The sequence below is a fragment of the Mus caroli genome, unplaced genomic scaffold, assembly GCF_978045245.1.
Source record: "Mus caroli unplaced genomic scaffold, Mus_caroli_1 scaffold_8, whole genome shotgun sequence".
Classification (NCBI taxonomy): Eukaryota; Metazoa; Chordata; class Mammalia; order Rodentia; family Muridae; genus Mus; species Mus caroli.
Window position 1 is genome coordinate 119,785,087 of NW_028227263.1, and position 12,239 is coordinate 119,797,325.

Consider the following 12,239-nt stretch of genomic DNA (forward strand, 5'->3'; position numbering starts at 1 on the left):
CCGGGTACAGTTCAATCCGGGCCACAAAGTTGGTTTTTTTTTTTTTTTTTTTTTTTTTTTCCTTTCAAAAAACAAATCATTGTGGGCAGCTGGGAGGAGAGAGGAAGTCCGACGTGGGCGAGGGGCGGGGTGTCTGGACTGGAACCTCGGGCCCACGTGAGTGTCTGTCCCGCTGCTGAGTGGGTGCTGTGTGTCTAGGTTGCTGTGGTGTGAGCTTGTAACGTGAACGGTCTTAGCTGAGCTTTGTCGCACGATGCTGCATGCTTGTGCCACACCTACACTGCCGTTTGAAGTCTTATCCTGAATTGATGCTTTTGGCCTGTCACGCCTATTCATTTATTGTGGGATGTTTGCGTGTGTCTAAGTAGAGAGTGTTTGTGGCTTTTGTTGGGAGTTAAGGCTATAGATGTCGGTGCACATTTGCGTTGTGCGTCTCGGTGTTATTTCACGAAGTTTTTGTCTTCTGAGCAAAGGGCGACAGGTGTATGGATTAGCACAACCTGTAGTAATTACGGATTCTCCTGTGCGAATTGTTCAGAGTAGACACAGCAAGATTGAGGTTGAGCAACCACGGTTTAGAGGATTCGAGATGGAAAGCCGCGAACTTCTGCAGCTATGCCCAGAGCGGGAAGGCTCTATGGTTGCGTGCAGAGTGGCTTGTCTAGCAACCATAGAGAAAGCGCCCTGGGAGTTTGTGCATCAAAGGGAGGGGTGTGATTTACCACACAACTTTTCTCCCGTTGTTAGCCTAGCCCCTGCTTTCAACCCTTCAGCGCTCTCCAGAACCAATTTTGTTGTTTCTCATAAAGACAACTGGGTTTCTAACAAACGATGAGTAACAGATCCACTTGATTTTCATTCCGTATTATACGCTGCTGTACGGAGAACTTTGAGAGGCAAGCCTCTCAAGAATGGCCAATCTAGTTTGCTTTTCTAAAGCGCTCAAGCTCTGGCAGTGGGGGAATATAACAGTAACTGCGATTGGCGAACAGGTTGTTTTGAAACCGCCCTAACGGCAAGGGGCGGGGCCTCGGTGAATTAATCTCCTTCCGGTTCCCGAAAGGCCACAGGAAAGACGAGGGTTGGCCGGCCTCTTCCCGCCGCATTTGATTGGTTGTGGTGGTTTTACCCGCTTGGCCTCCGCGAGGGGGCGTGAGATGAAGACCAGTTAGAATGTGTTTTACAGAGAGTCTGAGGGAAGCACGGCTCGGAGAGACTGGGCGGTCGTTCTGAGATCTGGCTGCTAATGGCTCCAAGTCGTTACTCCCTTTCCTTCATTTGACTGTACCGCAGCGGGCGCGCGAGCGCTGCCCAATCAGCGCTTGCTCCGCCTCTCGCCTTTTCCCGCCCTCCGCTCTGGCCGCGACTTCAACGTAGGCTAACGCTTCCTCTTAGGCAGCTCCTGAGCCCTCTAGTACCGTTCTTTTGAAAGCCACACTGTGATTGGCTTGGTTCCCGGGCCCGCGCCCGTTGCCCCATGCGCTGACCAATTGAGACTCGTTTTACATCGTACGGTCCGGGCAAGGGGGAGGAGGCGGCGGCGGCCATCTTGAGCCGCCGCCATTGGAGTGGCCCCCCCTTTTCCCCCTTCGCCTCCTGACAGGCAAGGTTTAGGGGGGACAGAGCCCTGGGAGGCCGGGCCAGGCTCGGGGGCCGCCCCGGGGGCCCGGGCCATGGATGTGCGTCGCCTGAAGGTGAACGAACTTCGCGAGGAGCTGCAGCGCCGCGGCCTGGACACTCGCGGCCTGAAGGCCGAGCTTGCTGAGCGGCTGCTGGCGGCGCTAGAGGCCGAGGAGCCCGAAGACGAACGGGAGCTCGAGGCTGACGACGATCCGGGGTTACCTGGGCACAACAACGAGGAGGTCGAGACCGAGGGGGGCTCCGAGCTGGAGGGGACCGCGCAGCCACCGCCGCCCGGGCTGCAGCCGCACCCGGAGCCCGGCGGCTACTCGGGGCCGGACGGACATTGTGAGAGTGCGCGGGGCGGGGGACCGGGGAGCCTGGAGTCCGGGCCGAGGACGGGCTGTGGGACGCGGGAGCTCGACTCCACAGAGATCCAGGAGATGATCTGAGGATCCAGGGATCCTGCCACCTGCCGTTGTAAAGGATCTGCGGCCAGGGCCTCGGGGCAGCCTGAGGGCGGATCCTGCCCTTCGGTGCAAGGAAAACCGTGTGGAGGGGGATGGATTTTATTTTAAGGCGACCAGGGTCCTAGCAGGCGGGCGGGGAGGACTTTATATCCTGGGATTCGGAGACCGGAAATTGCTTTGGGGTTCTGTTTTGTGGCTTTGAGTTGGAAAAAGTCGGAAGAACTAGACGTTTTAGGGAAAGGGGTGTCGGGGGGCGGCGTCTTGGAAAATGAGAGATTCTAGCCGAGCGGTAAGCTGACAGCTTAGGTAGCCATGCTAGCCCACCGTTTGGGCTGGGTCTCAAAAGCTGGATTTCCAGGTAGCGGAAGAATAGCCTAGGGTGCAGGACTGGGAGAATTTTAAGGGTAGAAGATCTTTGCTTTTCCTCATGGATGGGATGAGATCTGCTTAGTGCTGGGGGTGGACTGGCGCTTTGGACCTACGGGTGTCCAAGGCTGGGAAGAGCCTCCCAAAACATGGACTGAACGCTCCAGTGTTTGCCAGGTGGCTTTTTAGGAGGTAATGAAAGACCAGCAGAAGATTTGGAAACCCCTATCCCCAACTCCTACATTTCCTCGAGGTTACAGGGTCCTTGAGGGCGGGTACAACTTGTATGTTTGGTACTGGGAGATTTAGGCTATCTAGTTGGCTTCCAGAGGAGATTTGGGATCTAAATGGTGACAAGAAAGGACAGAATCTTCTCGTGGACAAAGAAACTAGAGGGCCTAGAATAGGGAGGACTCAAGATAGTACTCTGTGGTTTCTGCTGAGTGGCCTTGCATTCTTAACTATGGGTAGTTTTTGAAACAGGAGTTGTGGGGAATGAGTTGGTAACTCTATGGTGGGACGCTTGTGTGTGCCAGGGATCATGTGGCTGGTCTAGCAGGTGTGGGGGAGGGAAGTGTGGAGGGTATGAAAAAGAAAGGAAACCTGTTGCTTTGGCTGGGGGCCTCATGATGAAGCAGAGGGAGTATTCCTTTCCAAGAGAGGACTCCTGAGTCCCCAGAAATAGTTACTTGTATGCTCAGGGAGATGGGGTGCTCAGGGGATATGGGGGAACTTGATCCGCCCAAAGTGTCTCTAGTTAGGATTAGCATCAAAGAGCAGTCCTTTGAGTAAAGGAGACCCTGGTATGAGAGGGAATTTGGAACCAGACACAGTGGTGTCCAAGACTTAGAGTGTTTTTCTGAGAAGGCACTGTGGAGTTTGGAACTAAACAGTAAAAAGAGGGAAAAAATGAGTCCTCAAAAGAGTCTTAGAATTGGCATCTGCTACTCACTTGTTCATAAGAAGTTGGATCCTGTAGAGGGGTCACCCTAGATGTAGAGTGTTAGGGATTACCCCTGTGCTGGCAAGTCTTCCACAGACAATTCCGTGCTAAGAAGGGAGGAGTGGCCTGTGAATGTATCCAGAGCTGAGAAACCCTGGCAAGAAAGGCTTGTGAAAGAGCCGAGAGGATGCTGCGCTTAACCTTGCAAAGGGGTCCTGGGGAAGAGAGTTGGATGCTTCAGAACCAACTGTAGACTTTTTGAAATCAGCAGATCATTCCCCCACTGAGCCTGGTCTCCTTGTAAAATGGGAATGGTAAGACTGTCCTTCTAGAGTTGATAGTCATGAGATTGTGTGTTTCAAGGGCTTCATACAAGGTTGCCTGTCTTTAGAGGAATGTTGTAGAGAGTAAAAAAAGGACCCCAGCCAGCATCATATCCTCTCTAGAGCAGCCTATCCCCTAGTAGGGGCAAGAACACAGGCTTTCTGGGGAAGACATTGTCCTGAGACTGGAGGAGGAAGAATAAATAGTGTGAAGAGGCCTTGTGTTGCAGTTAAGGAGATCCTCTGTCCCTTGACATCATTGTCACTCCACACACACACACACCAACACCAACAAAATCATCTAAGCACCTCCTTCAGGTTCCTTCTCTAGTACTTCCTTCATTCTTGGTAAACAGATACTGTATACAGCAAGCCACATGACTTCTTGCTTTCCTCCCTTTGGGCTGCACCTGGTTTGTGCCCAGATGTATTTGTCCTCTGAGAAAGAATCCAGTTAACAAGTGGCACATTAGTCTCCTTCCTTGTGGTTCTGCCTCGCTGCTCCTGGCACAGCTTCTAGCAGGGCTCTGGAGGTACCCATCAGTATGCTTACCCCAGGGGCAGAGCTACATACTCTCCGTCCTAAGTTCATAACGTTCTGTGTTTGTTTCCGCTGTAATTCTGCTTCTAAGCTTTTCGAGATATTATTCTTCCCCAGGAATATTCTCTGATCTCATCACTGAGCCTTTGACTATGTATCCTTTGAGTTGAGGCTTATCTGTTCCTCACTGGATCTTTCTTGGCTCTTGGTGCTTCACATAAAGTATGATATATAATTTTATAGTGTAAGTGTCTGTCTTCCTAGGCTGGATGCTTTAGTGGGGCAAGTTTATACTCCCGTGTATCCCAAGGCCTGATGTGTGTATGACATGTGTTCCATGAGTAGTTACTATTGCTGTTAACCCTCTTCATCACTTCCTGATCGGAGAGAACACTTTTCCTAGCCAGTCCTAGCTCCAGCTACTTGGGGACCTATTCTTAGTAGTCCTGGACACTGTTATGATCCTGAGGTGTTGTATGCTGCACTGCCTGTGTTAGTGGTACATGCATGAGGCCTCGATTTAATCTACGTCAAAAAGCAGGCCAGGTAGGAATGTTTTACGTCACACATGAGTGGGACTGTTCAGAGAGCTGGTTTTGAAGACTGGGCCATGAAGTGAACTCTAAGCAATGTACTTTAAATAGAGACTAGTGTTACCAGCCCAGTGAAGTGCCTGGTATGTCCTTAGAGTAGCTTCCGTTTCTTTAAGTCTAAGCTCCAGAGTCGAAGCTACTCTAAGGACGTACTGCTCAGAAGTCAAGCCAGACTTACTTCTTTGACTCTACTATCTCTTTTAAACTATAGAGCTTCTTCCTCAGTCAGTTTAGTGCATTCAGTTGTTGCAGACTTTTGAGACACAGAGGACATAGCCTTAGGTAGCTGGGGACACCTACTACCTAAATAGGTTACCATTTGAAGGTGGACTTCCGACAATCTGAGTGAAGGCCGATGTCTTGGTTACAAAAGTACTTTCAAATGCATTCATCTAACTGATTTTTTTTTCTTTTTTAAATCTTAAGATGTCATGGACAATATTACCAGACAGAACCAATTCTACGAGACACCAGTCATCAAACAAGAAAATGAGTCAAGCTATGATAGGAGACCACTAGACATGGAGCCACAGCAGCAAGCATATCACCCAGGTAGGAAGGCTCCCATGCTTGCTCTCTTCTAAGTAAGACCTTGCATCTCGCTCTTCTGGCCTTTGTCCTTCTGGCAAGGTTGGTTGGTTTGTTTAGGTTGAGATTTAGGTTTTATTCTGTTTGTAGTTCAGGGTTTTATTTTTGTTTTGGTTTATTTTTGAGATAGCATCCTTACTAGGTTGTTCAAGTTAGCCTTAAACTCAAAAAGGAGTTGGGACTGGCTTTGTATTCCTGGTCCTTCTGCCTCCATTTCCCTCCCAGTTCTGTTTGGTTTTGAAGACGGCAACACAGTCTGGATTTCACTTACTCTTTTAGGTGTTAGTGCTAGCACCCTAGAGAGTTTAGAGCTGGGTGCTAAGGCTTTAGCCTTAGAGTCTTACAGTGTGGGAGCCAAAAAGAGCTTTCTGAATTCAGTGTGATGCTCCCTCTGTTCTGAAGAATAGTGCTCCAGTAAACACTCATTGGAAAGGGGTTCCATAGCCAGATACAGCTGGAAAATGCAGCATAGCTGTACTGCCTATTAGGGGTTTATTGTTCATTAAAAGTTTAGAGAAGTGTGAGATTGAAACAAACCTCATACTGTATATTTAAACTCAGGATCTTTAAAATGTTCCTATATTATTGCAGAACAGCGTAGGTTTGGGGGCGGGGGGGGGGGGGTTGTTTTGGTTTTTTGAGACCTGGTTTCTCTGTGTAGCCTTGGCTGTCCTGGAACTCAATTTCAGGCTGGCCTTGAACTCAGAAATTCGCCTGCCTCTGCCTCCCAAGTGCTGGAATTAGAGACATGTGCCACCATGCCCGGAGAGACCTCATTTTCTATAAGCAGGGAAACATACAGCTTCTTCTCTTTTATGTGAGGGGGTGAGAGGGGCTGACTTGTCTGGGCAAAACTGAGGCTAAAACTCAAGAAATGGACAAGACCAATGTTGTTGATGCATGAGCTTCATTTCTTGCGTGTAAATCTGATAGTTTAGGGGAAGTCCTACTGTTGAAAATGGCTGAACCAACTGTCAATGCTCCATTCCTGGTATGGCGGTAGTTTTTAAAAGAAGTTGATTTCTTTTGAGACAGGGTCTCACTCTAGACCCCAGCTGTTCTAGCTCTTGAGATACTCCTGCTTGAGTCTCCCAGATACCTAGATTACTCATGTGCATCACCATTCCCAGCTCCAGTGCCTTTGCTCGTGAATCTAGTTGATCCTATGTAATGCCATTCTTCTTCATCCACAGAGTAAAATCCCCTGCTTGGTTGGGAGTGTTTCTGTGTGTGTGTGTGTGTGTGTGTGTGTGTGTGTGTGTGTAGAGGGGAGGCTAGGGAAACTGTAGATTTTGACAGACTCTGTCTTGTGAGGTCATTTGGCTGGTCATTGTTGTGGTTTTCTGTGTTGGTACCCAGCACCAGTGGCTTCTTCCGAGTCTGGCCTGTGTATAAGCCATGAAGGCAGCCATCAAAATAACTAAACCCAATCTCTACCCTGGGAAACCAGGAAAATTGACTCAGGGATTGGCTCCATGTGCCAAAGCTAGGGAGTAACTTGAAACAAGCAGGTGAGTAGATATGAGTGAGTCGCATTAGCAGTAGGTGGAGATGGTGCCCACTTAGCACCCTTTCAGAAAGTAGGGCAGCATGCGTCCATAGCTTGTTCTTTTTTGGTCATCTATTCACGGATCTGTCTGACTGGGGCTTTCCCAGGTCCCAGATGTTACCCACCATAACATCTTGTTCAATATGGTGTGGTGAAGTAGGCTGCACTTGGCCTATTGGGCTTTCCAGAAAGTGACTAGAGCCAGAAGAGTTTGCTGTACTCAGTACTCTCCTGACTTCACCTCTTCCCTCCCTTTGTCAGAGAGAAGCTCAGTAAGAATGAGGCATACAGATTCTCTGGTGATAGAGGACAGGGTGGGAGGCACTTTAACTCTTGCTTCTCAGAGTTTACAGGATCTTTATAGTCTCTTAGGGCTCACTCCCTCTCGGTGTAGGCCAAGGTTTCTGTCAGCATTCATGAGCCTTCAGAACCTTAGCCAAAATCTGTTGTCGCACCTTTGGGTCATTTGAGAGATCTGTATTTTGAAAGCCCCCCCCCATCTGAAGGAAGGGTGTTACCTGGCCAGCAGACTTGTCACCCACATAGCCTCATATTATTCTGGCCTCCTTGGCTCACTCATAGGCCTCTTAGAGCTCAACCCTTCAGTGTCGTCCCAAGCCTGCCTGCATCAAAAGGAGTTAAAGGGGTAGGAGAAGTGATAACCCAAGGTTCCCCAGTGCCTTGACTCCTGATTCGTCTGACAATAGAACTGAAGACAGAAATGAAGCAAGAAGCCCCACCCAGCTTCCTCCCCCCTGAAGCCTCACAGCTCAAGACAGACAGACCGCAATTCCAGAATCGAAAGAGGCCCTTTGAAGAGAATCGAGGCCGTGGGTACTTCGAGCACCGAGAGGACCGAAGGTGAGTACATGTGACAGTAGCCACTTGTTCTCATAAGTGAGAGCTCAGTGAGTGGGGTGGAGTAGTGGTCTCTCTTCCCTGGTATTCCTTCCTTACTGGTTGCCAGATCGAACTCTCAAGCTTTGATCCTTCCTCCCATTCCTCCCTGCTTATTCTCTGCAGAGCAAATGCCGGACTTAGATTTTACTTTTAAGATGCCAGTCTATATCTTTAGCCTTTCCGTACTGCTTCTGGGCTATGCAGTGTCTGTCCTGGTGGGTTGCTTTGTTTGTTTCTTGTTTTTCCTTTAAGACCAGGTCTCACTATGTAATTCTAACTGGCCTGAAACTTGCTATGTCTACCAGGCTAGCCTTAAACTCATAAAAATACTCTTGCTTCAGCCTCTATTCCTGGCTAGTGCCTGATTCTTATTGGCCAGTCTGTATCCCTTCACTTGAATGCTACTTCCTGACCTTCCCTGGTACTGAATCCTGAGGATACTGAAGCACAGTGCACAGTGGGCTTGCCTTCTGCTTTCCGGTGTAGGATCGGGGTAGACTCTTACCACAAGTAAGTCACAAGTTCATAGAGTGAGCAAGATAGAAGTTTTGGGAGCTCACTAGGAGTGGCCACTTGTCTGGCCATTCTCCTTAATCTATGTAAGAAAAGGACTAGGGGTCTGGGTATAACTCAGTGGAGCCCTGGCACATGTGAGGTTCTGGGTTCTACCTCTACCATGGCCGAGGAAAAGAAAGAATGTGGCTCTCATGAGACAGTAACTAAGATCAGGACAAGGAACCTACGTCAGAGGACTTGTTCCTCCTCCCACACAGCAAAGCAAAGGCCAGGCGCTGCTTGCTGGTGGCAAGCAGAGGAGAGATATCAGCTCCCGTTTGGAACTGTCAGGGAAAGTTTGCTAGGATACACTTCAGATGACTTTAATTTCAGCACTCAGGAGGCAAATCCCTGTGTCTTCAAGCCAGCTAAGGTTATGTTGAGAAGCCCTGTCTTTAAAAACAAACAAACAAACAAACAAATCCTGGACCAGTAGGGCTAGAAGGGGACTTCCCTAAAGGGTCACCTGCTGTAAAGAGTGTCAGCAACATCCAAGCTGAGTGCCAGGTGTTGGGCTCAACCTTTGTCTGTTACTCCTGTATAGCAGAAATCAATGAGTTAACAAAATTCTTTTTTTTTTTTAAGTGTTGTAGAAAGATACCTTGTTCATAATTAAGGACACTTTAAAAAGAGCAAGAGGCTGAAAAAGTGGGTCATTTCATATCTTTTCAGATAGAGGATTTTAAGAAGCCTAATACATGGGTACATTTCGGTTACTGCAGTTTGTCCAGACCCTTGCCGTTAATGTTCCAACTTGAGTTCTGTGGCCTCCCCTGAGCACTCACTCAGTGAGGGCAGCAGTTCACAGAGTGCAGAGAGTCCTAGGCTGTGAGAAAGGAAGGTCTGAAAAGGCTCCTTGAATGATTCTATTGCCCATCTTTAACAGAGTAGTCCATTTGTCCTTTTTATATGCTGAGAGCTAATGCTCACTGCCCTCGGCAAGTATTTGGTAACCCTGGGAAGAAATGGTGCTCCAGAAAGCTGTTGGGAGTCACTTGTAAATCTCAGCAGAAACTTTTCATTTGCACTCCTCCATCTGTTACATGACTGACCCCTCTTTCCAACACAGGGGCCGTTCTCCTCAGCCTCCTGCTGAAGAGGATGAAGATGACTTTGATGATACACTTGTTGCCATTGACACATGTGAGTGCTGAAAGGACCCATCTGATTCTGCCTTCTGACCTCTGTCATCCCTTTCTAGCACTATCTAGAGCGAGCCCAGCAATGCTCCCGAGCCAGGGCACTGGTGTGGAGACAGGCCAACTGTGGGGCCCTAGGCAAGCTGTTCTGCTTCTCCTTGCTTCTTTACAAAGGAAAGTAATGCTGCCTCCCTACCTCCAGATGCCCAGCAAGACTCCCAAGACAAGGCTGCAAAAGAAATATGAAAGCCTGTGCTGCGCTGTGCACAGGGGGGCTTGTCTCTAGTCAGGGGAATCTGAGTGCTGCTGGAGAAACTTAACTCTTTGACAACCAGCTCGCCAATTTCCATTAGCTGCTCACGTTCCTAGTGAAACCTATGCCACTTTGTCCTTTGAGACACTGGCCTTTTATCTGTCCTCCAGCACATGAGTGACTTTGCCTTGACTGTACATCTAACCACCCAGGAATTATTATGGAGGACCTCGACTACTGAAGTCAGTCTATGGTAGAGCCATTGAGTCTGTTTTCACATATTCCCAGAAGTCTGCTTTGGCTCTTAAGAACAGTGTATTTTATTAACATATCAAATGTTTCTTTAGATAGCTCATGTTTATAGATCGCTGGCTGTGTGTTTTGGTGAGAGATGAAGACAGACAATTTCTCTTCTCTCAAAAACTACTAAGACAGCTAACCATTTCTGAAAGTGTTGGGTAGCAGTGGTCCACAAGCCAACACTAAATGCTGATGTATTGACAGTGAATTTCAGCCTGCCAAGAAATGAGAGCACCTTGTGGGCAGGATGGTCAAGAAAGGATTCCCTACAGTTGTGGCTGGCTCTTTCTGAATGCCAGGTGTGGGTCAGGTCAGATATTCATACCAGAGCTGGGTACAGAAATCTGCAGTCAGCACTGAGGGTGCTAGGGTACTCTGAGTATCCTGAAATCTCAGTGTGAAGGCTGCTAAACCTCTCTCTAGGTTGTGGCACATTATCTTCAAAGGTGTTTACTACAGATTCTGAGGGATTGCTGAAGCCTATCCTTGAACCCCACACATCAGCCAATTGTCTGGGGTGGGGTTTTTTTTGTTTTTTTTGTTTTCTTCACAGATAACTGTGACCTGCACTTCAAAGTGGCCCGAGACCGGAGTAGTGGCTATCCATTGACGATTGAGGGCTTTGCATACCTGTGGTCAGGAGCCCGTGCCAGCTATGGGGTCAGAAGAGGGCGTGTGTGTTTTGAAATGAAGGTGAGTGGGAGAGATAGACACAAAAGACAGAAATCAAGTCTATCCTTTGTAGTAGCCTGTCACCAGCCAGCTACCTTGATCAAAGCTGTGACTGCAAGTGATTGGTTTGAACTTAGACGATGTTCAAGCAGACAAAAGTATGATGAACTGCCATGGTCTAACTGTCTCAGAAAAGTAGGACAATTATATTCTTTTCTGAGGTGAGATTTGCGGCAGGTAGTACAGAGCCTAACAGTGATGTTTGTGAAATGGGCAAAGGGGTTGTCTCAAAGAACAGACTCTAGGGAGATGGCTTAGCAAGTCAGGGCACTTGCAGGCACAGCTGACAACCTGTATTCAGTCTTCTTAGCCATGTGGTGGAAAGAGAGGATCAATTCCCGAAAGTTGTTCTCTTGACAAGCATACAGCTATGCATAACTATGTAAGTGTAGTTCAAAAAAGAGTAAGCTCAGATACCACTGCTTTAAAGGGAAGCTAGAAGGAAGCTGGGTGAAGAGCTGCCCATATTGCCCATTACTAGATAGAGTTCCATGTTGGGGTATGAAAACAGTGCATGTTTGTGTGAAGCAAGAATTCAGTTTGCAGGGTGTAGAATTAAAGACAGAAGTCACTAGCGTGTCCTTTCTGTGGGTCCCTCCTCCCCAAGGTCACATATATGTTAACAGTTTTGGGCTGGGGGTATAATGCTTGGAGGAAGTGCATGTTTAAGGAAGTAAGTCCCCAGCATTAGGGATAAAAATTCTTGTGTGTTCTTTGTATATCCAAACTTATTTATGATAGTATCTATGGAGTCCTTGACACACAGCCAGTGCTGAGCATTTCATGTGGATCATCTCCATTAATCCTCACAGTGTTAACATGAAATAAATAGTCTCACACCCCAGCCTCAAGGTGCAGTGGGCACAGGTTCATTTTACTGACTGGCACCATCAACTGAAGACACGGAATTTAAAGTACCAGTTAAAGAAATACTGTCTGGGGCTGGTGAGATGGCTCAGTGGGTAAGAGCACCCGACTGCTCTTCCGAAGGTCCGGAGTTCAAATCCCAGCAACCACATGGTGGCTCACAACCATCCGTAACAAGATCTGACTCCCTCTTCTGGTGTGTCTGAAGACAGCTACAGTGAACTTACATATAATCAATAAATAAATCTTTAAAAAAAAAAAGAAAAAAGAAATACTGTCAGCCGGGCGTGGTGGTGCACGCCTTTAATCCCAGCACTTGGGAGGCAGAGGCAGGCGGATTTCTGAGTTCAAGGCCAGCCTGGTCTACAAAGTGAGTCCCAGGACAGCCAGGGCTATACAGAGAAACCTTGTCTCGAAAACACAAAACAAAAAAAAAGAAATACTGTCAAATTGTATGGCCTTGTTATTTCATAGATATAGATATATGAAAAATGTCTGAA

At 48.0% G+C, this 12,239-nt stretch overlaps 1 protein-coding gene across 3 annotated transcripts in view; it reads left to right on the forward strand.

Moving 5' to 3' along the window:
- Positions 1–110: 110 nt before the first annotated feature.
- The window catches only part of Hnrnpul1 (heterogeneous nuclear ribonucleoprotein U like 1), a 34,427-nt gene continuing 22,298 nt past the window's right edge, over positions 111–12,239 (forward strand). The window contains exons 1-5 of one of the 3 annotated variants that reach the window (XM_029479379.2): positions 111–156; positions 5,283–5,408; positions 7,701–7,854; positions 9,518–9,591; positions 10,694–10,833. In XM_029479379.2, coding sequence (XP_029335239.1) covers positions 5,288–5,408; positions 7,701–7,854; positions 9,518–9,591; positions 10,694–10,833 — 489 coding nt within the window. In that variant the 5' untranslated portion in view covers positions 111–156; positions 5,283–5,287. Of the gene's footprint in view, positions 157–1,153; positions 1,969–5,282; positions 5,409–7,700; positions 7,855–9,517; positions 9,592–10,693; positions 10,834–12,239 lie in introns of those variants that run through there. The other 2 variants (XM_021166021.3, XM_021166023.3) reach the window with 2 other exon arrangements.